The sequence below is a fragment of the Capra hircus genome, chromosome 25 (genome assembly GCF_001704415.2).
Source record: "Capra hircus breed San Clemente chromosome 25, ASM170441v1, whole genome shotgun sequence".
Lineage (NCBI taxonomy): Eukaryota > Metazoa > Chordata > Mammalia > Artiodactyla > Bovidae > Capra > Capra hircus.
The window spans coordinates 7,398,335-7,425,870 of NC_030832.1; the positions used below are offsets into that span (position 1 = coordinate 7,398,335).

General features: G+C 53.9%; 1 protein-coding gene across 6 annotated transcripts; it reads left to right on the plus strand.

The window, feature by feature from the left end:
- On the plus strand, positions 6,986-26,051 carry METTL22 (methyltransferase like 22). 6 transcript variants are annotated; one of them, XM_018040827.1, is made up of 13 exons: positions 7,002-7,091; positions 10,241-10,324; positions 11,383-11,549; positions 13,088-13,432; positions 16,595-16,672; positions 16,931-16,971; positions 17,060-17,204; positions 20,943-21,014; positions 22,423-22,476; positions 23,092-23,172; positions 23,357-23,459; positions 24,577-24,745; positions 25,941-26,051. In XM_018040827.1, exons 3-13 carry the CDS (start codon positions 11,444-11,446, stop codon positions 26,016-26,018), a joined length of 1,272 nt encoding a protein of 423 aa, XP_017896316.1. In that variant the 5' UTR covers positions 7,002-7,091; positions 10,241-10,324; positions 11,383-11,443; the 3' UTR covers positions 26,019-26,051. The 6 variants fall into 6 exon arrangements, with proteins under 6 accessions (XP_017896315.1, XP_017896318.1, XP_017896319.1 ...); XM_018040826.1 differs by lacking the exon at positions 10,241-10,324 and having other exon boundaries at positions 6,986-7,091; XM_018040828.1 differs by lacking the exons at positions 7,002-7,091; positions 10,241-10,324 and adding an exon at positions 7,118-7,201.

The following is a 27,536-nucleotide window of genomic DNA, read 5'->3' on the forward strand; positions in this document are numbered from 1 at the left end:
GAATAGCGACTTACCAACACTTGTGTCCAAGCATTGGCCAGAATGTATCACGCCAGGGGGGCCTTCACCACAACCATGCTGGCACCCTGATCTCAGACTGCCAGCCTCCAGAGTGGCCATTGTTTATACAGCACCCAGTGTATGGTCTGCTGTTACGCAGTTTCAACAGACGGAGACACATTTGTTTGAGTACCTATTTACATGGATTGCTTTTATTCAGTGCGTCACATTTTTTTCTCACCAATATATATTCAGAGGCTCCCGTGCTCGGTCGCTTAGTCATGTCTGTTTCCACGTTCTATTTCACTCCTTCTCACAGCAGTGCTTCAAGGTAGGTGGTGTTATCATCAGTACTTAAGAACTTAGAAACTTAAGTTTCAAAGAAGTAACTTGCCCGAGTGCCTAGCATGTGAAAAGCTCTCCACCATCAGGCATCAGATGAGTGTCTATGATTACTCAGTGGCCCAGCTGGGATTTGAATCCAGCTCATTGTACACCCAGGTCAGCTAGGTGCCTCTCTACACAGAGCCAGGAACCAGAGAGGCATTCACTGTGCCTGTGTAGCAACTGCTGCCAGAAGCTGGTGGGAGGTGGAGTGGGGTTGGGGACAGAATTATAATCACCTGTTCTCAGCAGATCCAGGGGAAGAGCTGTCTCTCCAGGAGGACAAAATCTAGGGCCAATGGGGAAAATGCATCAAGCGTTTGGTAAATGCATGACCTCTGCAAACGTGGTGACTCTGAATACCCAGGCTAATAATGATCACCTAATAGCGATTTCCTGCAAGCTGGTTTCTTTCCACATATCTGGCAGTCCGTCCGCTTTCCTCCGTTGCATACATGATCTGTCATTAGCCAAGGCAGCGCGGGTGATGTGTGCTCCAGGGTATGGGAGTTAGCACAGTAACCCTTGCATCGCCAAGCCTAGGGGAGCCTCTCAAAGGAAGAGAAGTGCCTGGGATGCCAGAAAGGGCTTTTCACTCTAAGGCTCCATCCAACAGACTCACAGGGTGGTTTTGCAGACCTGAGTCTGCACCCCAGATCTGCCATTCAGTGACCGGCACTTTGAGCAAGGCACCTCACCTGTCCGAGCTTCAGAGGTGTTTGTTTGTGTAACTGAGACTCAGGCGCCTGGGGGGCCACCTCTCCCTAACCGGCAAAGCTCTGCAAAGAAGGGCAGTGTTTCCTTCCCCTCTATTCTGAGCGTCTGTGGCTGTGTTACAAGTGAAAGTAAAAGTGTTAGTCACTCAGTGATGTCTGACTCCTTGCTATCGTATGAACTGTAGCCCACCAGGCTCCTCTGTCCATGGGATTTTCCAGGCAAGAATACTGGAGTGGGTTGCCGGTCTCTTCTCCAGTGGATCTTTCCAACCCAGGGACTGAACCCCAGTCTCCTGCATTACTGGCAGATTCTTTACTGTCTGAGCCAAGGGAAGTGTTATGTTGCAAACTACCCCCAAACATAGTGGCATGATGCCACCAGGGGTCCCCAACCTCTGGGATCTAATCCCTGACACTCTGAGATGGAGTTGATGTAATAATAACAGGCATAAATTCATAATAAATATCATGTGCTTGAATCATCCCAGAACCATCCTCCCAGTCCATGGGAAAATTGTCTTCCATGAAACCAGTCCCTGGTGCCAAAAACGTTGAGGACCACACAGACCATAAGAACATTTCTGCTATGTTTACAGATTCTGTGGGTCAGGATTTGGACAGAGCAACATGGGGCTGGCTTTTCCCTGCCCCGCGATGTCTAGGAAGAGGATCCTGGTAGCTGAGGTGACTCACAGCTGGGAGCTGAAAAACAAGGTCTTCAAGCATCCTTTCCAAGACATTTCCCACTGGGAGTCAAATTATGTTCCCCCTGCTCAAAGATACGTTCAAGTCCTAGCCCCAAACCTGTGAATGTGACCGTATTTGTTAATAGGGTCTTTGAAAGGTGAGCAAGTAATTATGAGGTCATACTGAATTTCATTGTTGTTTAGTTGCTCAGGCCTGTCGGACTCTTTGTGACCCCATGGATGGTAGCCCGCCAGGCTCCTCTATCCATGGGATTCTCCAGGCAGGAATACTGGAGTGGGTTGCCATTTCCTTCTCCAGGGGATCGTCCCAACCCAGAGACTGAACCCATGTCTCCTGCATTGATAGGCAGGTTCTTTGCCACTGAGCCACCAGGGAAGCCCCGTAATGAATTAGCAGGCCCTGATCCAACAACTGGTGTCCTCAGAGAAGAGATGTGGAACAGACACATGGGGAATATGGCCATGTGAAGATGAAAGGAACTGTGTCATTGAATCTACAAGTCAGGGGTCACCAGAGTCACCAGAAGTTGGGAGAGAGGCAAGAAAGGCATTATGGACTAAATGGGTCCCCACAGATTCATATGTGGAAGCCCTAACCCCCAATGTGGCTGTATTTGGAGATGGGGCCTCTAAGGAGGTAATTAAGGTTAAATGAGGTCATAAGGATGGACCCTGATTTCATAGGATTAGTGTTCTTATAAGAAGAGACAGCAGGACTTCCCCAGTGGTCCAGTGGTGAAGACATCACCTTCCAAAGCAGGGTGTTGTGGGTTCGATCCTCGGTTGGGGAGCCTTGCAGCCAAAAACACCAAACAAAACACAGATAAAAATGGCCCACATCAAAAAAAAAACCTTTAAAAAAAACAGAAGAAGAGAGACACCAGGGAGCATTCTTCCTTTCTCTCTCCTCACACACTCAAGAGAAGAAGTCACAAGAGGACATGGTGAACAGGTGGCTGTCTGCAGCCCAAGGGGAGATTCCGCACCAGAACCCAGCCATGCTGGCACCTTCATCCTGGACTTCAAGCCTCCAGAGCTGTTAGGAAACAGATTTCTGTTGTTTAAGCCACTCAGTCTACGGCATTTTGTTACTGTAGTTCAAGCTGATACAGGAGGATTCTTCCCGAAAGCCTTCAGGGAGAACTCAGCCCTACTGACACCTTGATTTTGGACTTCTGGCCCCCAGGACTGTGAGAAAATAAATGCATTTTGTTTTAAGCCATGAAATTGGTGAAAATTTGTTACAGCAGCCATAAATATTAATACATTTCCATTTGCAGGGCCTGGCCGGATGGTGAACGATCAATCAAGCTGAACCTATTCACCAAACGGTCTCAGCCGCCCCTCTAACATGTCTGGTGTTAGGCAGAATAAACTACATACATATAAGAAATAATATAGTAGAGCTTCGAACAATGCAGGGGTTGGGGGGGCACAGATTCTCTGCACAATCAAAAATTCAAATATAACTTTACAGTCTGCAGATTCAAACAACCATAGATTGTGTCATACCACAGTACTTATTTAGTGAAAAAAAAAATGCTTCTATAAGTTGACATATGATGCACAGTTCAAACCCATGTTCAAGGATCAACTGTAATAGTCTAAAAGTACTGTGGCTATATCTTGAGTGCTCATAGCGTGCAAAGGACGACGTTAACTGTTTTCCAAGCATCATCCAATTTTTCCCTTGCAGATATGGACAAATTTGGTATGAGTTGCTGATGAAAACTAGCAGCTGCTCCTGCCTCCAAGGCACTCACAACCTGGTAGAGGAGTCACACGCACTCTGATGGGGAGAGTGGAGAGGACTGGGCAGGCCCACAGACCCACCAACATGAACTGGCAGAGGAGGAATCAGGGAAGGCTGCCAGAAAGAGGTGACCCGCAAGCAGGGTTGCCACTCTGCCAAAACTTAGTGTAGGGAGGGCCCTCAGGGCAGATCTGTTTTGGGCTTCATGAATGAGGATGGGACAAAGTATCAGGGATCAAGGACTCCCCAGCCTCCTTCTCAAGAAAGGGTCCCAGAAACTGCTCTATAACACTCCTCTTACATTCCACTGCCTTAATCCCATTCGTTTAACCCCATGACTTCACTCTACTGCAAGGGAGGCTGGGAAATAGTTTTTAATTTAGAGGACTTTCCTGGTGGTGCTAGTGGTTAAGACTCCATGTTTCCACTGCAAGGGGCACAGGTTCAATCCCTGGTTGGGGGACTAAGGTCCCACATGTGGCCTGGTGTGGTCAAAAAAAAAAAAAGGATGAGAAGAAAAAAATAACACACAAAAAAAAAAACTGAGGGAGAGGCATGTGCCCAGCAAAATATTATACAACTATGGGAAAAGATGAGAATGGATACTGTCCATGCCTCAGGGCGCAAAGGTTAACGGGGTCCAGATAGAAGAGTTTGAACTTGACCCTGAGGATTGTTAGGAATCCTGCAATGACGGGAATTCCCTCAACATCACAGTGAGGGACCCAGACCCCCAGTGGGTCTCCAGCTCCCTAACACATCCCATCCCTCTCTCTTTCCCTCTTTCATTCGACAAATTGAACTTTCTGAGCAGTTCCCATGTACCAAGAGTGCCTGGGTGGGGAGAGACAATTATTTTAAATAGGATGGTCAGGGAAGATCTCTCTGAGAAGAGGATGCCTGATCACAAGCCCAAAGGAGGTGAGGGAATGGGGCAGGGCAGATGGGTGTCCTGGGGAGATGTACCCTCAGTGAGCAGAACAGTCAGTGCAAAGCACGTGAAGGGGAACACAACTGATCAGGGTGGCTGGAAGGGAGCAGAGTTGGGTGTGAGATGGGAATCGGATGCCTTCGAGAACCCTGGCTTCCCTTTCTGCCCAAGGTAGGGATTTGAACAGAGGACAGATGTGATCTGACTTTTGTTTTTAGAAGATGACTCTGCCTGCTTAAGGGGCTTCCTGGTGACTCAGGCGGTAAAGAATCTACCTGCAATGCAGGAGACCCGGGTTCAATCCCTCAGTCAGGAAGATCCCCTGAAGGAGGCAATAGCAACCCACTCCAGCTTTCTTGCCTGGAGAATCCCCATGGACAGAGGAGTCTGGTGGGCTACACAGTCCACGGAGTCACACAGAGTGGAACACGACTGAGTGGCTAACACTTCCACTTTCTGCCTGCTCTCTTCTCACAAGTTTTTAAATAAAACAACTCCAGAGGTGTCTATGTCATCTTCCCCAGTGACCTTCCCTCTTTCATTCAGCAAACTGAACTTTCTGAGCAGCTCCGATGCGCCAGGAGTGCCTGAGTGCCTCCCACTCAGACATTGCCTGAGAACAACCCAATCAAGACTAGAGTGAGGTTTCAAGATACACAGACAACTCTCCGTGTACTGTTCTGGGCAGTTCAGGAAACAATGTTTCCTTAGAGAATATTTATGTTGTTTGGTCACCGTATTAACGCCGCGCCAGTTTTATCCATAAAACTTACATTAATGCTCCGTAAGTGAAGTAAAACTGTTAGTCGCTCAGTCATGTCTGACTCTTTGCAACTCCATGGACTGTAGCCCGCCAGACTCCTCTCTCTGTGGGATTTCCCAAGCAAGAATGCTGGGGTGGGTTGCCATGCCCTGTTTCAGGAGATCTTCCCCACCCAGGGATGGAACCCAGGTCTCCTGCATTGCAGGCAGATTCTTTACCGTCTGAGACATGGGGGAAGCCCAAGACTTACACATGCATGCGCTCTTTACATCTGTGGTCCTGTGTGCTTGGAAACTTACTCAACGTGCAACAGCTGTATCGGATTTCATTTCCTACTAGATGCCAATTAACACGGAGGTTCTTCATTCACCTGATGTTGGAGACTTGATGAGTGGATGAATGAATGAAGCAAGTACCAGCTATTATATTAATGAGGACTAAGAGCAAGATGACACCACACTTAGTGCACAAAGCAAAGAAGAACTCAAGAGCCTCTTGATGAAAGTGAAAAAGGAGAGTGAAAAAGTTGGCTGAAAACTCAACATTCAGAAAACTAAGATCACGGCATCCAGTCCCATCACTTCATGGCAAATAGATGGGGAAACAGTGACAAGCAATTTTGGGGGGCTCCAAAATCACTGCAGATGGTGACTGCAGCCATGCAAGTAAAAGACAGTAGCTCCTTGGAAGAAAAGTTATGACCAACCTAGACAGCATATTAAAAAGCAGAGACATTACTTTGCCAACAAAGGGCCGTCTAGTCAAGGTTATGGTTTTTCCAGTAGTCATGTATGGATGTGAAAGTTGGACTATAAAGAAAGCTGAGCGCCAAAGAATTGATGCTTTTGAACTGCGGTGTTGGAGAAGACTCTTGAGAGTCCCTTGGACTGCAAGGAGATCTAACTAGTCCATCCTAAAGGAAATCAGTCCTAAATATTCATTGGAAGGACTGATGCTGAAGCTGAAGGTCCAATACTTTGGCCACCTGATGTGAAGAACTGACTCATTGGAAAAGACCCTGATGCTGGCAAAGATCGAAGGCGGGAGGAGAAGCGGGGATGACAGAGGATGACATGGTTGGATGGCATCACCGACTCAACAGACATGAGTTTGAGTAAACTCCGGGAGTTGGTGATGGATAGGGAGACCTGGCATGCTGAAGTCCATGGGGTCGCAAAGAGTCGGGCACGACTGAGCGACTTCACTTTCACTTTTCACTTTCATGCATTGGAGAAGGAAATGGCAACCCACTCCAGTGTTCTTGCCTGGATAATCCCAGGGACGGCGGAGCCTGGTGGGCTGCCATCTATGGGGTCGCACAGAGTCGGACACGACAGAAGTGACTTAGCAGCAGCAGCAGGGAGACCTGGGGTGCTACAGTCCATGGGGTCGCTAAGATTCGGACACGACTGAGGGACTGAACTGAACTGAACAGCAAGGATAATAATAATTAACAAATATCTAGCACAGCGCAGGCTCTAGAGCCCTATTAGCCGGTTCGAATCCCAGCCTCGCCACTTAGCTGGGTGACCTAGAGCGAGTTATGAAACGGCTCCCGCACTCGCAGGTCCATCCCACCCAGGAAAGCCACTCCCGCCAAACCTGGGCAGGTGAGAGCAAACCTGCGCAGGTGAGAAACGAGCTTCTTCCGGGCTGCCCCTGACGGCAACGCTGGCGTGCACGCGCGATTCGGCAGGTGGGCGTGGCCACGAAGCGACGCAAGGAAGACGGGTGCGCGGGGGTGGGGCCGCGCCTGCGCAGGCCGCCCCACCATGGCGGCCGCCTGAGGGCCGTGGTGAGAGGCTCGGGTGTGACTTCGGGCTGCGGCCGGCAGCGGGTAAGCCCTTTGGAGGAGCGGCGGCACGGGGAAGGATGCAGGGGACCTCTTGGCACCGAACCTGGCCTTGAAGCGCGGGCTTCCCCACGGACTTGAAGCCTGGGTCCCGGGTCAGCCTCAGTTTCCATAAGCGCGCATGTCGGGGGGCGGGGGGCGGAGCCCATGCCTGCCTGTGGGTTTCCGTCTGGGGTCCAAGCAGCCCCTGGGTTTTGGATTAGGAAGGGACGACGATGCTGGAGCTGTGACTCCTGATTGAGAGGGCATGCGTAGCCCGCCGGCTGGAGTCCTCGGAAGCGGCATGACAGAGGGAACGAAGAGTCCTAAGGACCGAGGACCCTGGAGCCCCCGACTCTGACCCGCGCCGTGGCCGGGGCCAAGTTTCAGGCCCCCAGCCCTGGGTCTCGGCTGCGGAATTGCACCCAGTTCCAGGCGACTTCACTTTGACTTTTCACTTTCATGCACTGGAGAAGGAAATGGCAACCCACTCCAGTGTTCTTGCCTGGAGAATCCCAGGGACGGGGGAGCCTGGTGGGCTGCTGTCTCTGGGGTCGCACAGAGTCGGACACGACTGAAGCGACGCAGCAGCAGCCCGGTCATTGATAACCCTGTGACACCTGGCAGAGAGAGAGCCTGGGAGGCAGGCAGGTGGTTCAACCCCCTAGATCCCGGCAAACTGGTTTTAGCGGGCAGCCCTGGCAGGGTTAGGATGACAGCGTCGGCGTCAGGCCCCCATAGCCTAGCAGAACCAAAGACACTTGTCAGCAACTCCTGTGAGATGAATCTGCAGCACGAAGGAGGGGGCGGAGGTCCCATTGCATTTGGGGTGTCCTTTCCCTCCTCCCCAGTCAGGAGAGGGGACTGAAGCCCATCCAGCCTCAGAATTCCCAGACCGACCGTGAGTCAGCTGTTCCTAAGTAGAGAAACTGATTATTGCCTTTTCCCATCTTCCAGCACATCCTTTAATAATTACTCTTATCAATGCTATAATGATTAAAGTGAAAGTGTGAGTCACTCAGTCGTGTCTGACTCTTTGCAACCCCGTGGACTGTAGCCCCACCAGGTTCCTCTGTCCATAGATTTCTCCAGGCAAGAATACTGGAGTGGGTAGCCATTCGCTTCTCCAGGGGATCTTCCCGACCCAGGGATCAAACCCTCTTCTCTTCTCTCTCCTGCACTGGCAGGCAAGTTCTTTACCAGCTGAGGCACAGGGGAAGTTGAGCACTTACTATGTATTGAACCCTGAAAGTGATCATTGTCTCATTTAATGCTCATGTAGACCCTGAGACGGAATTCCCAGAAATCTGGTTCTAGGAAAAGCCCCTTAAAGGGAATCCCCTTTACCTAGTACTTACTCCATTGTAGAGTGTTTCCTAGAAGGCTGGGGCATGTTGGATTTCAAAACAGAAATTTCAAGGAGTCTAGATCATACCACCTGAACGTACCCGATCTCATCTCATCTCAGAAGCTAAGCAGGGTCAGGCCTGTTTGGCACTTGGACGGGAGAAATTTCAACTGCAGATTAAGAAGGGAGCCTATTTTTTTGTCTATATTTAAAAGTATTGGTGTATAACTGCAATGTATACACCAATACATCTTTCAGTCCTCAGGGAGTCAAATATGCCTTTAAAACGCATGGTTGGCCTACACTGTGTTTAGACTGGATCCTCTGTGGATCCATCCTTATTTTTCAAGTCCTCATTGTTTGAGGTCTTTTGCCTGTGAGGTAGCAACCCTCCCCACCCACCCACCCCCCAGCATTTCTCCTCCATCACTTTCATTGACACCATGAAATCTTGCATCCGTTTGTCAGATTCAGCTCACAACCCACTTACTTTGTGCTGGCTTATCGCGTCAGATAGAAAGGCCAGCGTGGAGTGACTCTTTTATAGAAAACGTTTGTGTTGGTGCTTTTGCTTGCCCGTGGCAAGTGCTTAAATGTAGGAACTCCAGTTATGTGGACTCAGATTATAGACTGTGGCTTATGACTATCCCATTTTCCAGTTGAAGGAATGGAGGCTCAAGAGGTTTCATGACATTTGTGGGGCACACCGCTAGTGCACGCATCTACCCAGATACATCGGGGAGGGCGGTCAGACGGGGGTCAGGGGTTGTGGCAAGTTTGTGTCACAAACACCTGAAACCAACCCCATGACAAGAAAACTGTGGGGTTTATTAACAGTTGCTGTGCACCAAGGAGTCTGCTCAGTGCTTGACCCACAGCCTCCACATCCTGCTGCCCCCCAACCCTGCAAGCTGAGAATATAGCTGAAGAAACTGATCCAGAGAGGTGAAATAATTTTCTCAGGGTCACCCATGAGGTTGGAGACCAGATTTAGCACCCGCTCCGCCCAGCATCACAGCCCTCGGCTCTGTCCACATGCTGCTGCTGTTTGATGGTTTTTGACGAGGTGGAACAGTTGGATGGAGGAAGAGCCTTCCTGTTTTTGTTTCTTTTTTTTTTTTTGGCCATGCCTAAAGGAATGTGGGATCTTAGTTCCCTGACCAGGGATCAAACTCACCCCCTGCATTAGAAGTGCAGAGTCTTAACCACTGGACATCCAGGGAAGTCTCAAACCTTTCTGTTTTGTTTTGTTTTTCCCACATTTTAGAAAAGTTTACTTTTGTGTGTGTATGTTGGTTTCTGCCAAACATCAGCATGAATAAGCCACAGGTATATTTATGTCCCCTCCCTCTTGACGCTCCCTCCCCATCCCACCCCTCTAGGCTGTTACAGAGCCCCAGCTTGAGTTCCCTGAGTCATACAGCAAATTCCACTGGCTGTCTATTTTACATATGGTAATATCACCCTTTACTTCCTCCCCTACCCCCTCCCCGCGCCCACCCCCTCCCTGCCACCGTAACCATAAGTCTGTTCTCTATGTCTCCATTGCTACCCTGCAAATAATTTCATCAGTACCATCTTTCAGTCGTGCCCGGACTCTGCGACCCCGTGGACTGTAGCCTACCAGGCTCTTCCGTCCATGGGATTTTCCAGGCAAGAGTACTGGAGTGGGTTGCCATTTCCTTCTCCACCATATATATGCATTAGTATATAATATTTTTTTTCTGACTTACTTTGTATAATAGCCTCTAGGTTCATCCACCTCATTAGAACTGACTCAAATGTGTTTACTTTTATGGCTGAGTAGTATTCCATTGGCTCTGTGCACCACAGCTTCTCTGTCCGTTCATCTGTCGCTGGCCATCTAGGTTGCTTCCCTGCTCTAGCTACTGTAAGTAGTATTGCAGTGAACGTTGGGGTGCATGTGTCCTTTTCAGTTTTGGTTTCCTCAGGGTGTATGCCTCGGGGTGGGATTGCTAGGTCATGTGGTGGTTTTATTCCTAGTTTTTTAAGGAATCTCCAAACTGTCTTCCATAGTCCAAGCCTTCCTGTTTTTAACCGCTTTGCCTCCAGCATGAGTTTCCAAATTTTAGTTATTGCTGGGTCACCTTCATAATTTTTCAAAACCTATGAATCACCTGTACAGTGATTCCTTTAGTTGATTTTGCTTTAAATCCACTATTTTTAAAGTTTAAAAAGAAAATTTTAAAACAAATGATATGTTGGCAGCTGGCATCAATTTCTAGGAAGAAAAAAGATTATAGGGAAAAACTACTAAATGTGATGTGTAAATTGTGATTAAATACTGCTTTAGGAAAAACTAGCTGCCAGAGACAGTTGACTAATGGAGAAAACTGACCATGAACTGGGTTTTAAATGATATAAAGGAATTCTTAGTTATCTTAGGTCTGCTAATGGCCTTTTGGTTATGTAGGAGCATGTTCTTATGAGACAGACATGCTGAAGAATTATTTAGAATTAAAATGTCATGATGTCTGGAAGGTGCTCAGTTCAGGGGAGAAAAAAAAACCTAGATAGGTTGATTGATCACATATGACAGTGTGAATGATCATTGAATCTAAGCAGTGGATATATGGCTGTTTATTACACTGTGCCCTCAACTTGCTAGTATTTGAAATTCTTCATAATGAAAAGGTTGGAAAAAATAGAAAGGGTAGGAAAACTGTTTTCAGTATAAATGGAAATGTGGATCCCTTGCCATAAATAAAAGGTTACTATGAAAGTCAGCACAGTGCAAAACAGAGTGACAGTTCTGTGTATTATCTTGCCAGGGCTCTGAGACTTTCTCCTGCAGGATTATGAGAGGACTCGAAAGGGAAGCCTTTCTTGCAGGGTGACCGGGAGCGCTCTGCCCCCGGGGTGGGTCGTTCACACCGCTCCCCACAAACCCCGGGAGCTGCTGTTTAAGGACTTGCTCTCGCCCCTCAGGTGCTGCTGTCCATGGTCACTGTGGAGCCCGGGCCCATGGTCACCGGCTCCCGCACTGGCCATGGACGAGATCACCTTCAGAAGCGACACCGTGCTGTCAGACGTCCACCTGTACACCCCGAACCAGAGGCACCTCATGGTGCGGCTGAACGGCATGGGGCAGCCTGGTAAGAAGCCCACTGTGTTTCCTGCGTCCTCACAGAAAGGACGGCGGGGACTGGCTTGTCTCACTTACCCTCGCACCACTTCTTAGGAGCCCCTGTCTCACGGAGCAAGCCCCTGAGCTTTCCCGAGCACCTGCCGTGTGCCAGGCCTGATGTGATGCTGGGAGAGTGGAAGGAATGGGCAGAACTCTGCCCTCCGGAGCCCGCGGACCAGTCGGGGAGAGCTGGCCTCTACCAGGCTGGCGCCGCCCACCAGGGCTCCCTGGTTTTCTTCCCACACACCCTCCCCCACTCCTCTAGCCCAAGGGATCTTTTCTTCCTTTCTTTTCAATATTTACTTTTATTTAATTATTTGGCTGCGCCAGGTCTAAGTTGCAGCACACAGGTTCTTTGCTCTTCTTTGCCACACATGGGATCTAGTTCCCTGACCAGGGATCGAACTGGGACCTCTGCACTCAGAGTTCAGAATCTTAGCCACTGGATCACCAAGGAAGTGCCCCAGGGGATCTTTTGAAAAATGCAGATCACACCACCGCCCAGATTCAGACCCTCCGGTGGCTTTCTGTGCTCTCGAATGAAACCAGAGTCCTTACCTTGGCCTTTGAGGCCCGGCCCGGCCCCTGCCCGAGTGCCCACACCGCTCTCTCCCGCCATCAGTGCCTAGCAGCCACTTCCAGGTCCTTCTGTCCCTCACAGCGGGCACACACCTTCCTCTCTGAGCATCTTTGCACCTGCTCTCCCCCTACCCAGAACATTCCCCCTCCCAGGACCTCCCTGGCCGCCCTCCCCAGCTCCTGTCACCCTGTGTTTGCTTATTGCTCTGTCACGGTTGGTCACTCTCCCTTTCCCTCGTGTCCCCGTTTGGATTCCAGGATTCAGGGAACTGGCTCGGGACAGATGAGCTACTTGCCCCGGGGGGTCAGACAGCAGAGGCGGGGAGGACTCTGGCCCAGGACGGCCCACTCAAGTCCTGACACCTCCTCCCTCCAGCCTGGCACCGTACTCTTACCAAAACCTGTCCCAGTGACTCTGTGGGCCCCAGGTGGTGAGGGCCTGGCATCCCTGTCCCAGCCTGCAGACCTCAAGGCAGGACGGTACAGCAAGGAGGGCAGTAGCCCAGGGGTCGGGGAGACTGCATTTGGATCCTGCCTCAGCCATACCCACAGCTGTGTGACCGTGGTCGGCTCACGTAACCTCTGAGCCTCAGTTTCCTCGTCTGTGAGATGGAGCACCACTGTTGTGTTCACGGCCGCTGTGCGGCGTCAATGAGAGCACGTGAGCTGAGTGCCTGCAGCGTAGGCAGAGCTCGGCTGCTCTGAAGGCCGCAGCTTCACGGCCTAGTCACACGGGCCTTCTCTGCTGCCGTCACGACGTCCCCACCTGGCGTGAACAGAGTTCCTTCTGCTGTGCAGTAGGACCTTATTTGTCTCCTCCCCTCTCCCCCCGCCCAGCCTTTAAAACTCTTTCCAGATGGAAATTGAGGAAAGCAAATACAAAAGGAGACAGTGTAGAAATACTCTACTTGTGTGTTTCGCTTTCAGTCTTCCTGTCCCAGTTCAAGCTTCTGTGGGACCGAGACTCTCAGACTGACTCAGGGGCCAAGGGTGGTGACCACACAGAGGGGACCCCTCCCGCTGGCGCCGTCTGCAGCCGCACGGGGGCCTCCCTCCAGGCGGGGGCCGGCACCATCACCCCAGAGGGGTTGGAGGCTCAGCTGGACGAGGATGGGGACTTGGACGTCGTGAGAAGACCCCGGGCTGCCTCCGCCTCCGAGCCACCGGGGCCTCCGAGAGACAAGGTACATCCCACGATTCTAACACAGGAGGAAGACGACGTCCTGGGAGACGAAGCCCCGGAGAGCAGCCCCTACAATGTCATCAAAATAGGTAAATAAAGGGCCGCTCACCTGCCGCCAGGGCAGTGCCACAGTGGGTCAGGGCACACAGCCCCCTGAGCGCAGGCCAGTCCAGGCATCGCAGGGCGGGCCAGGTCAGCGGGACCTGAGCACGGACACTGGAGCCCGCCGGGGAGCGCGCCAAAAGGTGGTCTGATCCCCCTCCTACTCCAGCCTCCTCAGTGGCTCCCATTGCCCTCAGGACACAGTCCGTGTGCTCAGCTTAGCTCTGCCCACCTCCCCAGCCTCAGTTCCCACCACCGCCCGCCCTCTCACTTTCCTTGCGCTTCCTCACCTGCACGCCTCTGCTCAAGCGAACCACCGTCCTGGAGGGCCTGCCCCTGCCCTGCCTCCCTGGCTGACAAGTTCCCGGTTGTCATAGTCCGAGTCCCAGCTAGGCAGTCAGTTGTTCCAGAAGCCTGCTGCCGCCGCTGCCACCTGCATCAGCATTCTGAGCCCATGCAGCCGCCCGGCTGTGGGTCGGGGTTATCGGTGGACGACTGGGCCAGCAGGGGTGGGCACCAGGGAGACCTGGCAGATTGCAGAGCCGGATCGGGGCAGAGGAAGACGAAGAGGGAAGTAGGTCCATAGTCAACCTGGAGGAGCGGGTGGGCTGATCAGATGGCCATGGGAGTGGGAGCTAGAAGCTGGGGGTACGGTGCAGACACAGCGGCGGGAGAGGCGGGGCGGAAGGGGGTCTCAGCAGGCCCTCAGGCAGGGCCCAGAGCGTCCATACCTGCCCGGGGTCAGGGCAGAGGGCGTTGGCGGAGCAGGGATTTTGATCTCTGGAAATGCCAAGAGTGGAAAGCGGCCAGGACAGGAAGTAAGCCAGTAGTGATGAGGCACCTGTTGTGTTTTGATGAATCACCTCACATGGTCTTCACAGCCCCTCTAGGGCGTGGTTCAGATGAGGAGGTAACAGGCTCAAGGCCCTGCAGTATGGGGCCAGTAAGGGAGGTTCTGAACCCACGTGGACCGTCTCCACAGGCAGGACTCCGGCCACCCCAGCCCTGCTCGTCTGCGAGGAGGAGCTCTGATTTGAATCTGTTCACTGAGATCCAGAGTCCAGGTGGTGCCTGGGGTCCCAGGTAAAGGCCTTCCTCGATACTGGCCCAGGTCGGGGGCTTGGGGTCCACTGAACTCTCTCAAAAACCCTAATAGAACAGCCACTCTGATGGCAGCCCGGTCAGCAGCCCAGCGGACAGTGACCGAGCGCCTGCAGGTCTCTGGCCAGCTGGGTCTGGATCCCCCGGTGGGGACCCTTCTCTGTCTTCTGTGGATTGTCTCTAGTCCCTGTGGCCTTCCCAGGGATGACAGTGAAGTCGCTCAGTCGTGTCCGACTCTTTGCAACCCATGGAGCCTACAACGCTCCTCCATCCATGAGATTTTCCAGGCAAGAGTACTGGAGTGGGTTGCCATTTCCTTCTCCAGAGGATCTTCCCAACCCAGGGATCAAACCTGGGTCTCCCTCATTGTAGGCAGATGCTTTACCATCTGAGCCACCAGGGAAGTCCAAGGGATGAGTATTCCCATTTCACAAAGGAGGGAACTTGCCCAGGTCACACAGCTAGTCAGCAGCAGAGCCTTGACTCACACACCGCCCACGTTCCCTACCCACGTCGTGTGATCAGAACATTGGAAAGTTCTGTTGTCAAAAATCTAACAGTACTCGTGGACCAGCTAGGAATTCGCAGACACAAGGTTCCGAGTAAATTATGAGCATTTCCCCCACTTCATAGATAAAGAACTGGAACCCAAAGAGAAAGCAGAAGAGGCAGGGCTGGAACTTGGGCTGTTGGATCTCAAGTCACTTGCCTTTTCCATTGGCCTGTGACTCAGGCAAGTACTTTAACATCAGAGTTCAGTTTCCTCTTCTGTGAAATGGGTATAATCTCCCCTGGTTGTAAGAAACAGAGAGAGCCGGCCCACATAGAGCTCTTAGCACAGTGCCTGGCGCATAGTAGGTGCTCAGTAAACATGAGCTGCCATCAGGTTTCATTCCTGAGGATCAATCTGAGTGCGGAGGAGGGAGATAGCTGAGGAGGAGAGTCTGGGTTCCCACAGGTCTGGAGACTGTCCTGACAGCCGGGCACCCCTCAGACACTGAGACTATTTGCCTCGCCCCCTTTGCTAACCCTGGGGTTTCTCATGGGGCTTCCCAGGTGGCTCAGAATCTGCCTGCCAATGCAGGAGACTCGGGTTTGATCCCTGGGTCAGGAAGATGCCCTGGAGGAGGAAATGGCAACCCATTTCACTATTCTTACCTGGAAAATCCCCTGGACAGAGGAGCTTGGCGGGCAGCAGTCCATGGGGTCACAAAGATTTGGACACAACTGAGCGACTGAGTACGCATGAAAAGTCCCTTGGGCTGGGCTTTTATGCTCTCATGAGGCCACTGGGATTGTTTAAGTATAAACTGGCTTTCCCGTCAGGAGCTCCCCACCCTTGACCCTGGTTAGGGAGGCCTTTGAGCCCACGAATGAGGTGACATTATTTCTACATCTTGTGAAGGAGCAAACCATGGCTCTGGTCCTGAGAAGGTCGGTGACTCATGCCACCAGCCAGATCCGTGACCGAGCCTGGGTCACCCTCAGGTCTGTGAGCTCAGTCCACGTTCTCGCTCATGGGAAGCCAAGCACCCCTTAAATGCAGCCTGAGGCAAAACTTAAGTCCACGGGACCTCTGGGAGAAAAGACCAGGCTCAGACTACTGAGATCCCCATGGAAGGGTGCCCCTGGCTTGGCCAGGCAGACTGGAAGGAGGCAAAGAAAGATGGGATGAGGCCCCTCTGCAGGGGGACCTGAGTCACAGCAGGGACAGTGGGCCAGGGGCCGTGCAGGGGCCACAGAGACTGGGAGGAGGTGGGGTGGGGTCTTGGGACTGAAGGTCCAAGGCAGCTGGAGAAGAGAGCCCCCCGGGAAGGCCCCTTCTCACACACACACTCACTCAGACGCGCGCGCACCGCTTCAGCCTCGCTGTCTCTTCTCCCACGCTTGCTCCCTGCTCCCGGTTTGGTGGGGGTCGAGCTGCCCTGCTGTGCGTGTGTCCTGGCATTTGATTTGCTGGCCGTCACCATCTCGCTTCAGGACGCAAGGGCCGGCTCTCCTCTAACAGGAAGAATGTTCGCCGTCACTCTTTCTCCTTGATCTCGTAGTTCTGTGCTCCATCCCGACCCCAGCAACCGACACTAGATTGCGTTCTGTGTTTGAGCATACTTCGAGTGGAGTGTGGGGTATGTGTTCGTGGTTAAGTCGGGCCAAGTCCTCTTGTGACTGGTGTGTGCAGGCTTCAGTGATCTGAAGGAGAGGAATGCTCATCCCGCCCTGGAGGCTGGCGGAGGGCCGTGTGGCCTGTGTTTCTGCTGCTGTTTAGAACGCCCGCCTCCAGCCCCCGTCCCACTGTGTTGGCCACCTCCCCCGCACCCCATCTGTGTTCTGTCCATCCCCGTTTTCATGGTGGCCCTTTCTCTTTTGGTTTCCGCCCCCTCCAGAGCACACCATGGCCACCCCCCTGGAGGATGTTGGCAAGCAGGTGGGTAGGTCCCATCCACTCCCCGTGGCCCTGCAGGGTCTCTTGATTGCCTCCGGTCACCCGCCGTTCCTGCCCCCCTCCCCTCCAGGTATGGCGGGGTGCCCTGCTCCTGGCAGACTACATCCTGTTCCAGCGAGACCTCTTTCAGGGTCGCACCGTGTTGGAGCTTGGGGCGGGCACCGGGCTGGCCAGCATCATCGCAGCCACCGTGGCGCAGACCGTGTACTGTACAGGTAATGCCCCGCCATCCCAGGCTGGGGGGAGCATTCTCTTCACAAGGGTGTGCTGACTGGATAAAAAACGGAGGGAGGGAGACTGGGAATCTGACCTTGGCAGCTCTTGATTCTGCCCTCCTCCTTGGCTGGTTTTCTCCACCCTCCGCTGTTTTCCCAGCAATCCTAGGGTGCAGGACCAGCAGCTTGACTGGTACCTGTGCTCACACCCCCTCAAGAGAGTAAACATCTCAGGAAATCAGGAAGAATGTGCCTCTAATAAGGCTTAAAGATGGGTTTCCCAGATAGCACTAGTGGTAAAGAACCCGCCTGCCAACACAGGAGACATGAGAGACACGGGTTCAGTCCCTGGGTCAGGAAGATCCCCTGGAGGAGAGACCGGCAACCCACTCCAGTATTCTTGCCTAGAGAATCCCCATGGACAGAGGAGCCTGGTGGGCTACAGTTGCAGAGTTGGACATGACTGAAGTGACTTAGTATAAAGCTTCAGTTCAGTCGCTCAGTCGTGTCTGACTCTTTGAGACCCCATGAACCATAGCACGCCAGGCCTCCCTGTCCATCACTAACTCCCGGAGTTCACTCAAACTCATGTCCATCGAGTCGGTGATACCATCCAGCCATCTCATCCTCTGTCGTCCCCTTCTCCTCCTGCCCTCAATCTTTCCCAGCATCAGGGTCTTTTCAAATGAGTCAGCTCTTCGTACCAGGTGGCCAAAGTATTGGAGTTTCAGCTTTAGCATCAGTCCTTCCAGTGAACACTCAGGACTGATCTCCTTTAGGATGGACTGATCTCCTTTAGGATGGACTGGTTGGATCTCCTTGCAGTCCAAGGGACTCTCAAGTCTCCTGCAACACCACAGGCTTAAAGACAGTTTGTTTGTTTTTTTTCCTGATTATGGAAATCTTGCCTACTCTCTGTGGAAAATTTGTAGAACAGCAAATAAATTTCGTCATAATTTCACAATCCCCAGATAGTGTCAACAGTGTGCAGGTCACTGCATGCCAGACATGGGAAACCTGGGGTGAATGAAGCAGATGAAGTCGCTGTACGCGGGAGGCTTCGGAGGCTATTTTTTAACTGTGTAAATAATTTTTTACAGTCTTTTCCTTTGTGTGTACATGTTCCCAAATAACTTAGATCAAACTATATATATTCAGTGCCTTATCCTGTCAAAAATGTCAGAAAATAGAAAGCACATTTTCCGTTGTCATTAAAAGTTACTTATAAATAACTTTTAATGGCTGATTCATGTCAGTATATGGCCAAAACCACTACAGTATTGAAAAGAAATTAGCCTCCAATTAAAATGAATTAATTTTTAAGAATTAATGATCAAGCTGTATTTCATCCCCTTTTTTTTTTTTAACCATTCTCCTATTGCTAGACATTTGGTTGTTTTCATTTGGTATGGTTGTGTGTTGGTTTGTTTTTTTTTTTTGCTTTTCCTTTGTACTGCAACCAATACCTTTTTGCATCTTCGGTTGATAATCCTTAAAGCAGATTCCTGGGAGTGAGTGGGACCTTTCTTAAGGTTTGATGTAAGTGTGTTAGTCAGTCATGTCTGACTCTGCCACCCCATGGACTATAGCCTACCAGGCTTCTCTGTCCATGGAATTCTCTAGACAAGAATACTGGAGTGGGTTGCCGTGCCCTCTTCAAGGGGATCTTCCCAACCCAGGGATCAAACCTAGGTCTCTTGCATTGCAAGCAGATTCTTTACCGTCTGAGCCACCAGGGAAGCCTGTACTTAATGTACTTAATGATTGCTTTTTAAAAGTTCTATTTTGAAATAATGTTAGATTCACACAGAAGTTGCTAGAACAGTACAGAAAGTGCCTGCACCCTCCGCCCAGCTCCCACCATGATAACATCAGGGATCACACCCGCAAACTGACCCAGGGCAGTACTACCAGCTACGCTCCAGACTTGGCCAGCATGCTTTCTCAGGGACAGTCTACCAGTTTATAAGAAAGTAGGATCTCAGCAGGCTATTATTATTAATGTTACTATTTTTTGAATCTTTAGTAGCTGCTAGGCAGAAAGTGGTGTCTGCTGACGTGCTTTGCATTTCATCAGATTTTTAGTTTATGTTTCTGTGGCGCCCATCTTTTGCATCTGAGCTGAGAAAGGGGAAGCCTGGGAGGCAGGCGTCCTGCTCAGATACCCTGCGTCAGCCACTGGTCAGGAGTCTGCAGTGAGGCCCCTCTGTGGCTCCTTGGCAATTGGGTATAAATGGCCGGTGAATTTCACAGAGTCAAGCCACCAAGCAGCGCCCAAGTGCTGTGCTCACACCTGGAGCCTGACAGCGGCATCTCATCTCTTAGTGATTATCTTCCCCTTGAGAGGGTGTGCATGCAGGCAGCATATTACAGTTAGTAAGGCCTTTTCGTGAGCGCCAGCACCTGCAAGCTCACAATGACCCCAGGCAGCCTGTCACCATCCCCTCTTTCCAAGCGGGAGGTGCTGAGGTCAGGTGGCTGGCCCACAGTCACCCGGGGAGCCCCCTCAGGGCCGACCGAGGGGTGGAGGGTGGAAGCAGCCCCAGGGCTCTGGGTCTCCCTCCCCCACTCAGCCAGCACTGCTCCTCTCGAATCTGCTTGGCACGTTAGAATCCCACACGAGATGTTCTGACAGAAGTACCATAAAGACGTAAAAAGTGCTGACCCAATCCCGTGCTGCCAGGCGCATCCCTCAGTATTCTCTGCTCCTAGAGCCCCGGAAGCAGGAACAGGGCTTCCCACACCCCCACCACCCCCAGGCCCCGCACGGTCCCTGGGGTGAGACAGTGGTCCAGGCCCAGGGAGGTCTGGGGCGGGGGACAGCGGGGGGTGCTCTATGGCTGCAGGGAGCCCAGGAGAAACAGTCACAAGGCTTCCGGCGCCCTCCACATGCTCACTCTCCTGCTTGGAGGTTAATTTTGGCAAAGCACTGCCCTGGCCCCCTTCCAGGGCTCACTGAGCTACAGCTCAGTTTTGCTCAAGTGGCGGGAAGCCCTGCCTGGTCAGAGCAGCAGGCGGGTGGGGAGATGCGATGGTGGCAACAGTGAGTCGGGCCCTGGAGCATGGCCGTCAGCCCACTGACTCTGCTGTGTCCCCACCAGTCACATCCAGATGCCCTCCTGGCTCATCCGTCTTCCGGGGCATGAAAGAGCGAGCCTCAATTTGGAGTCAGAGACGCTTGGGTTCAGGCTTTCCTGATGGTCTAGGGATCCGCTAAGGATCCTGCCAATGCAGGGGACACAGGTTCAATCCCTGGTCCGGGAAGATCCCACATGCCGCAGAGCAGGTTAAGCCCCGGGCACCACAGCTACTGAGCCCATGCTCTAGAGATACTTAGGTTCTACTCCCAGCCATGGCTCCACCCAACCACATGACTCTGCCCCAGCCACTTCGTCTGTGATGAGGGACCGTGACACCAGCTCAGGGTCATTAGATCAAGGGTAGACTCGGGGAGTGTGTGTGTGTTTCATGAGCTCTGAAGATGCTGGAAGCTCTCATTTCTCCTCTCTGGAGTACAGAGTCTGCCCCACGAGGACAGTCTTCTCTAAGGAAGAGATCATAAGAAGGAGCCTTAAGGTGAACATACTTCATTTTGGCATAAAACACACAGGAGGAATGTTGGTTTCCGTTTTGCACATCTCTGCCACCAGGCTGTGGACAGGAGCTCTCTGCCAGCCAGAGCACGGAGGTGAAGGGCCGTCGCGGCCAGCGCTTCATGGCTGCCCTCTGTCTCCCCAGATGTCGGTGCAGACCTCTTGGCCATGTGCCAGCGAAACATCGCCCTCAACAGCCACCTGCTCGCCTCTGGAGGTGAGGCCTGGTGGGTCCCCGCCCGGGAGAGGGGCTCCTCTGTCTGGCAGGTAGGGCAGACACCCAGAACTGGGGCACCGGGAGGCGGGGTTCTGCCCACACCCATGGACGCTCCAGACAGTGGAGGGAGCGGAGGTCCTGGCCTCGTGTCCCTGCAGGTGCGCCGTGCCTCTGTCCTTCCTCCTCTCTGCCCACGCCTCTGCTGCAGCCTGCCTCCGCCCTCTCCTCCCCGCAGGCCACGAGGCCCCCGCCAGGGCTCCCCAGCTCCTTGTCTGACCGCTTCCCTCCCCACTGAGCATCTTCTAGGGGCAAAGTCTGAGCTCCTCCTCTGGCTCCAGACTCCCTGCTCTGGCCTAGCCGACTCCTGCCCCCTCTCCTGACAGCCGCACCGTCCAGCCCTCCGCCCAGTGAGCCACAGACTCACTTCACATGCCCTTCCTTCTGCCTGGGGTGCCCCCCTGCCCCATCGGCCTGACCACCCGAAAGAAGAAGCTGCTGATGGAGGCACACCCCTCCCTCACACAGCCGGGGGAATTTCCCAGACTCGGACAGGGTCAGCTGGTCCTACAGGCTTCAGACCCTTCAGAGATTGCCCGTCGTTCTTGGAGCAGAGACGCGGCTCCTTTGCTCGTCTGTGGGGTCTGGTCCCTGCCCACTGGCAGTCCCTTCCCTACCTCCACTCCAGACATCCTGGCCTGGCTGGAGACTTGGTGCCCTCGGGGCCTTTGTTTGGCTCTTTCCTCCTGTCTGTTTCCCTTCCCTCTGCCTCCTGTCAGTTCCTAATCGGGCTCAGGCCTCCAGCAAGGTCACAGTCCCCTCACAGACTCCCCTTTTCACCCTGAGCCATTGTGTTTGGACATCTGTCCGTGTGACTAGTTGATAGGGATCTGCCATTCCACTAGAGCTCCCGCCCCTGAGGGCAGGGCCCTATCTGTGGTGGACCCTTTGTGTCGTGTTTGCTGAGCACCCAGGACAGAGCAGGCCTGGAAGGGAGGAGCATGCATAAAACACCTCCTTCTGGAAGGCCTCCCTGACACCCCATCCACACGAGAGCCCCTCTCTTCCCTTGCACCTGGTACGTCCTTTTCATATCAGCGTCTGCTGCCTGCCGGTCTCCTGGAACAGGGACGTGCCCCATGAGACTGCTCCCTGGGCCAGCACCAGGCCTGACGCTTAACGTGAAAAGGGTGGGGTGGGGGACTTCCCTGATGGTCCAGTGGTTACTACTCCACGCTTCCACTGCTGGGGCCCCAAGTTCAGTCCTCGGTCAGGAAACCAAAGTCCCGGAAGCCACACAGCATAACCAAAGAAAAATAGTGGGACGGGTGGACCGTGAGGTGAGGTGTGAGGCTCACCTTCCCTAACTGTGCTCAGAGTTTGGGGGATTCCACTTGCGCTTGTTTTGCAGGCGGTATGGTTAAGGTCAAGGAGCTGGACTGGCTGAGAGACGACCTCTGCACGGGTGCGTGGCCTCCTCGCTCGGGCCCCCGTTCGTGGCTCCTCGCGCCGCCTCGAGGCCATCTGCCATGTGGCCTTGACTGGCCAGCAGGGTCCTGTGTCCACTGGCTGATGAGCAGCAGCTGCCCACCTGGCTGCCGCATGCCAGGCGGCCCACGCTCGTTCTGTCGTTTAGACTCGCAGCGTCACCGTCCCATCTGTCCCGTAGTCCCTGGGTCACGGGGCAATACGGGTGCTCAGTGAGGTACAGTGCCTGCCCAGGGTCACAGGCACCGGCCAGGCAGGGTGCGAACCCAAGTCTGTGACCTTGGGGACTGAGCCCATTTGCCTCCAGGAGTCGGGGTCACACAGCGAGTCCACGGGGCCAGGAGTGCCATGGATGGAGGGGCAGCCCCTGTTCTGTTCAAGCTGCCGGCTGAGGCAGCAGGTCAGGCCCCTCGTGGCTGAGGCAGGCCCGGCAGAACCTCCTGCTGGGATTCAGGGCTGCCCAGCGGTGCCCACTGCACCCAGCCTCACCCACTCCGGTTTCTTCTCCTAAAGCTTACTTCAGTCCATCTTGGTGAGAACTGATGGCCCACAGAGCAAGAGCTGAGCCCACGGTGTCCTTCCGTTTTCACAGACCCCGAGGTCCCCTTCAGCTGGTCCAAGGAGGACATCTCCCACCTGTACGGCCACACCACCATCCTGCTGGCGGCCGAAGGTGAGGGCACCTCTGCCTCACCGCACGTGGTCCTCGGGGGGTGGTCCTTGGGTGGTCCCACCACGCTCCTGCTGCTTCCCTTCTGAGCTGCGACTGTTCACATCCATACAGATTCCGACCAGGGGTCCTTGGGATGCGCTTAGGGATCCTCCTCCCTGACGTTTGCCTGTTTTCTTCCTCTCAGTGTTTTACGACGACGACCTAACTGATGCTGTGTTTAAAACCCTTTCCCGACTGGCCCATAAGCTCAAGAATGCCTGCACCGCCATCCTCTCAGTGGAGAAGAGGTAAGCTCCGTGCGGGCCAGGCCACCCTCGCCTCCCAGATGCATCCATCCGTGTTGTCGTCCTCCCTTTCTCATCCAGCACCTGCTGTCCCTGACGTGCGCAGCCGCGTATGACCCCTCACTCAGCAGCGTGTGTGCGGCTCTGCCACCCCCATCGCACAGCCACAGTGGGGGGGCTGAGATCTCAGGCTGGAGCTCCGAGGACCCGTCCAGGCCCCACCGGGCAGTGGGCATCCGGGAGCCTGGATGCATGGCCACTGCGCTCGCCGAGACGCTGCCCGTCTGTGCCCTGGGCCCCTGTCCGCGCTGGCTGCACTCACAGCCCCTCCAGGGCGTTCCCCTCGGGACGTCCTGACACACTAGGGCTCCCGTTGCGGGAGTGACCCTCATGGTGGATGCAGCGCGGGGCCCGCTACACACATTTTCCTCTAATTCATAAGCTGCTAAGTCGCTTCAGTTGTGTCCGACTCTGTGCGACCCCATAGACAGCAGCCCACCAGGCTCCCCCATCCCTGGGATTCTCCAGGCAAGAACACTGGAGTGGGTTGCCATTTCCTTCTCCAGTGCGAAAAAGTGAAGTTACTCTGTTGTGTCCAACTCTTAGCGACCCCATGGACTGCAGCCCACCAAGCTCCTCTGTCCATGGGATTTTCCAGGCAAGAGTACTGGAGTGGGGTGCCATTGCCGTCTCCTAGTTCATAAGCTGGCCCCCAGCTATCCTGAAGGCAGTTTAGAATCGATAGCAGAAGTCAAAACCGAGCAGACTGACTGACCCCGTAGTTCAGCTTCTAGAACTGGCCCTGTGGCAGCAATCGCAGCCAGGCACAGAGCCATCCAGTTGGGCACGGCTGCTCCAGCAGCTTTTACACGATGAGGCCCAGGACTCCCTCCTGCTTGGTCTCCGTGACCTGTGGCACCTTGTGGACCCAATCACTTGGTTTGAACGTGGACACCTGCCCCTCCCCTCTGAGCCCCGTCCTTCGTGGGTGAGTGGAGGTGGTCACTAACCCTTCTCCCTGGCTTCCTGCTCAGCACGCGGCCCCACTCGCTTAAAGTCCAGCGGGACGGGAGGGACCGAAAGCGCCGGGGGTGACGGCTCGCTCTCCGGTTGTGCACAGGCTGAACTTCACGCTGAGGCACCTGGACGTCACGTGCGAGGCCTACGACCACTTCCGCGCGTGGCTGCAGCGGCTGGAGGGGCTGGCCGGCGGGCGCCTGCGCTTCGCGGTGGAGCCGGTGGATGCCACGTTCCCGCAGCTCCTGGTGTACGAGCGCATCCAGCAGCTGGTAGGTGCACACACCAGCGCCGGGCCACCGGCTCTGGGTGAGGCCGTGGGTTGCGGGCATGGGAGGCGATAAGCCAGCGTCCGGATCAGGCCCGGCCCGGGCTCTCCCTGCTGATCGCTGCCATGGGCCCTTCTGGTCTGGCGAGGGCCCGCTGGGTGAATGGTCACCCTGCTTTAGGGCACGTCCTTTCCCTGTGGGCTGTGCGGACTCCAGGGGAAGCCGGCAGGCAGGGGAGGGGGCGCTTGGCTGGGCTGCAGACAAGAGTTGACGGCCACTCTTCACTGTGAAAGTGTGTGGCCTCGCTGGCCAGGGGGCCGGGTCTGATGGCCCAGGGCCTTCTAACTGTGGCAGGCAGGGTCTTCTCAGGGGGCCTCTGAGCTGTCACCCTGATTACAGGGCCAGGTGCTGGCTGGCTCCCCGCCTGGGCAAGGTGAGTTCCCGTGGGAAATGGCAGCTGGGTGTCCTCGGTCCCTCAGTCGTGTCTGACTCTGTGTGACCCCATGGACTATAACCCACCAGGCTCCTCTGTCCTTGGGATTCTCCAGGCGAGAATATTGGAGTGGGCAGCCTCTCCCTTCTCCAGCAGATCTCCCTGACCCAGCGATTAAACCCGGGTCTCCCGCATGGCAGGCAGATTCTTTCCCAGGGAAGCCCAGGTTAACCCTACAGACACGTTGCTTCCTATGACGGTTTTAAGATCAGCACTGGGGGAACATTTGGAAAGTGTAAAATCCCCGTAAAAATCCCTTAAAATGCCCAGGAGCTGAATTCGTAGAAGTCCCAAGGGCTTTCGTTCCCTTGGCCCCTTGTCTGCAGCCGCCCTTTCTCTGGGCCTGTGAAGACCAGGCCTGACTCCCAGGAGGAGGGGTCCTGCTCGGCTCCCCCTCGGCCTGTCCCCCCAGCAAGCACAGCACTGGGCGCACTGCCCCCAGGAGCAGGAGCTGTGTGACCTGCTGCCGTCCTGGCCCCTTAGACCATGGGCAGCCTCAGCCTCTCAGATCCGTGTCAGGACTCAGCACGCAGCTCCTCCATGGAAGAGCCCAAAGCCGTCAGAGGGGGTGCCTGCTCTTCCAGTAGCTTCCACGCTGCCCAGTGTTCGCATCTTGTTGGGGCTTCTCTTTTGCCAATTTACAGCCCTTTGTGAAACTAAAGTCTCGTTTGCTCACCTGGGAATCCGTCCCTCCGTTTGCTGCAGGAACTCTGGAAGATCTTTGTGGAACCAGTAACGGACCCCACCGTGTCTGTAGACACAGCTTCTCAACCATTCTCATGACATTTCTAATAAAATTGAAAGCTCACAAAGTCATGTGCTTGAGAATTTTATCATTGATTTTTTATCATTTAAAAAATACGGTAAATGGATCTTCTATGACGCAATACAGTTTAAACTCTTCATAACCAAAATCGGAGCAGATGTAAAAGCCGCGCCTGGCTGCCCAGGGTCCGGGCCCCCACAGCCATCTGCCGCGTGGGCGTCTCCCTTCCTCAGCCTGGGCTGGCCGCCCCCCGCCCGCCCTTCTCTCCACTGTGTGTCACCTGCGCAGGTGCCTGTCTGGTCTTTAACCCGCTTCCCTGGGCCTCTGCTGCATCTCACCCCTCACCCTGTCATCCCCGCTCCTCCCACCCCCGCTCTCCCTCCTTCTCTCCTGCTTTCCAGTTTGAGTCCCACCTTCCCTCCCTGCGGTCCTCTCCCCCAATCCCCTCGACGCTCCTGCACACTGTCCACACCCCGCCCCGGGTGAGCACGGCCCCATCCCGATGCCCTTCCAGCTCCAGCCCAGCCTCCCCCGCCCATGTCACTGCCCCCCAAGCACAGGTCCCATTTCTGTCCTGACGCAGTGGGCCAGGCTTCTCAGGTCTTGATTCATTTCATTTTCCCAACCACTCTCCTCTAGTAAGTCAGCAGCCTGGTTAGACCGACCCATTTAATGGTTAAGAAGACTAAGGCTGTTGAAGGGGAAAAGTCTCCGTGAAATCAGAGACCTGTTTGTCTTACACACCAATACATTGCTACCGTCTGACCCTGGCCCAAAGCAGGGGCTCAGTGCATTTTATGGAATTAATTGTTCAGAGAAATTGTTGCTTAGGATGGTGTTTTTCACTTGTGGGTGCTCTTGCTTCCAGGGGCACTTGGCTAAGTTTGGAAACATTTTGGGTTGTCACACCGTGGGGAGATGGGTGCCCCCGGCCAAGGAGGCTGCTAAACATCCCATACCACAGGACAGTCCCCGCAGCAAAGAACAGTCTAGCCCCAAAATGGTAGTGGTGCCAAGGCGGAGAAACCGTGGCCTGGAAGAAGAGCATCAGCTACTTTAGGAAAGAAAAACGGGCCTCGGTTGAACCTGCCATGAAGGCGACGCAGAAGAATGAGTCTCAGCCCTTCCCACAGGGAGTGGAACGAGATGTACACGCACCGTCTTTAAGTCTTACCAAGACCTTGAGAGACAGAAGGATCCCTATTTTAAATGTGAGAAATCTGAAGTTCAGAGAGGTTAAGCAACTTGCCCACCACCACACTGCTACCATGTGGCAGAGTCAGGCTCCCAGCAGGCCCGTGCTCGCCCCTCATCCCTGGCAGTGCCATCTCCTGGGAGCCTGTTAGACATGTAGCAGCAAGCCCAGCCCAGACCCGAGTCAGACCTGCATTGACAAGATCCCAGGCGATTTGTGAACACAGAGGTTTGAGAAGCCTAGCCTTTGAGATTTTACCCTTTTCCAAGGTTCCTATACACAAAAAAACTTCCCTGATTGCTAATCAGCTATACCCCAATACTAAATGTTTTCAATATTA

Coding starts and splice junctions, on each gene's coding strand:
- METTL22 (XM_018040826.1), top strand. CDS start 11,444: ATGGACGAGATCACCTTCAGAAGCGACACCGTGCTGTCAGACGTCCAC. Junction 16,673..16,930: donor TACTTCGAGTGGAGTGTGGG/GTATGTGTTCGT, acceptor CGCCCCCTCCAG/AGCACACCATGGCCACCCCC. Junction 24,746..25,940: donor ACGAGCGCATCCAGCAGCTG/GTAGGTGCACAC, acceptor CGTTTGCTGCAG/GAACTCTGGAAGATCTTTGT.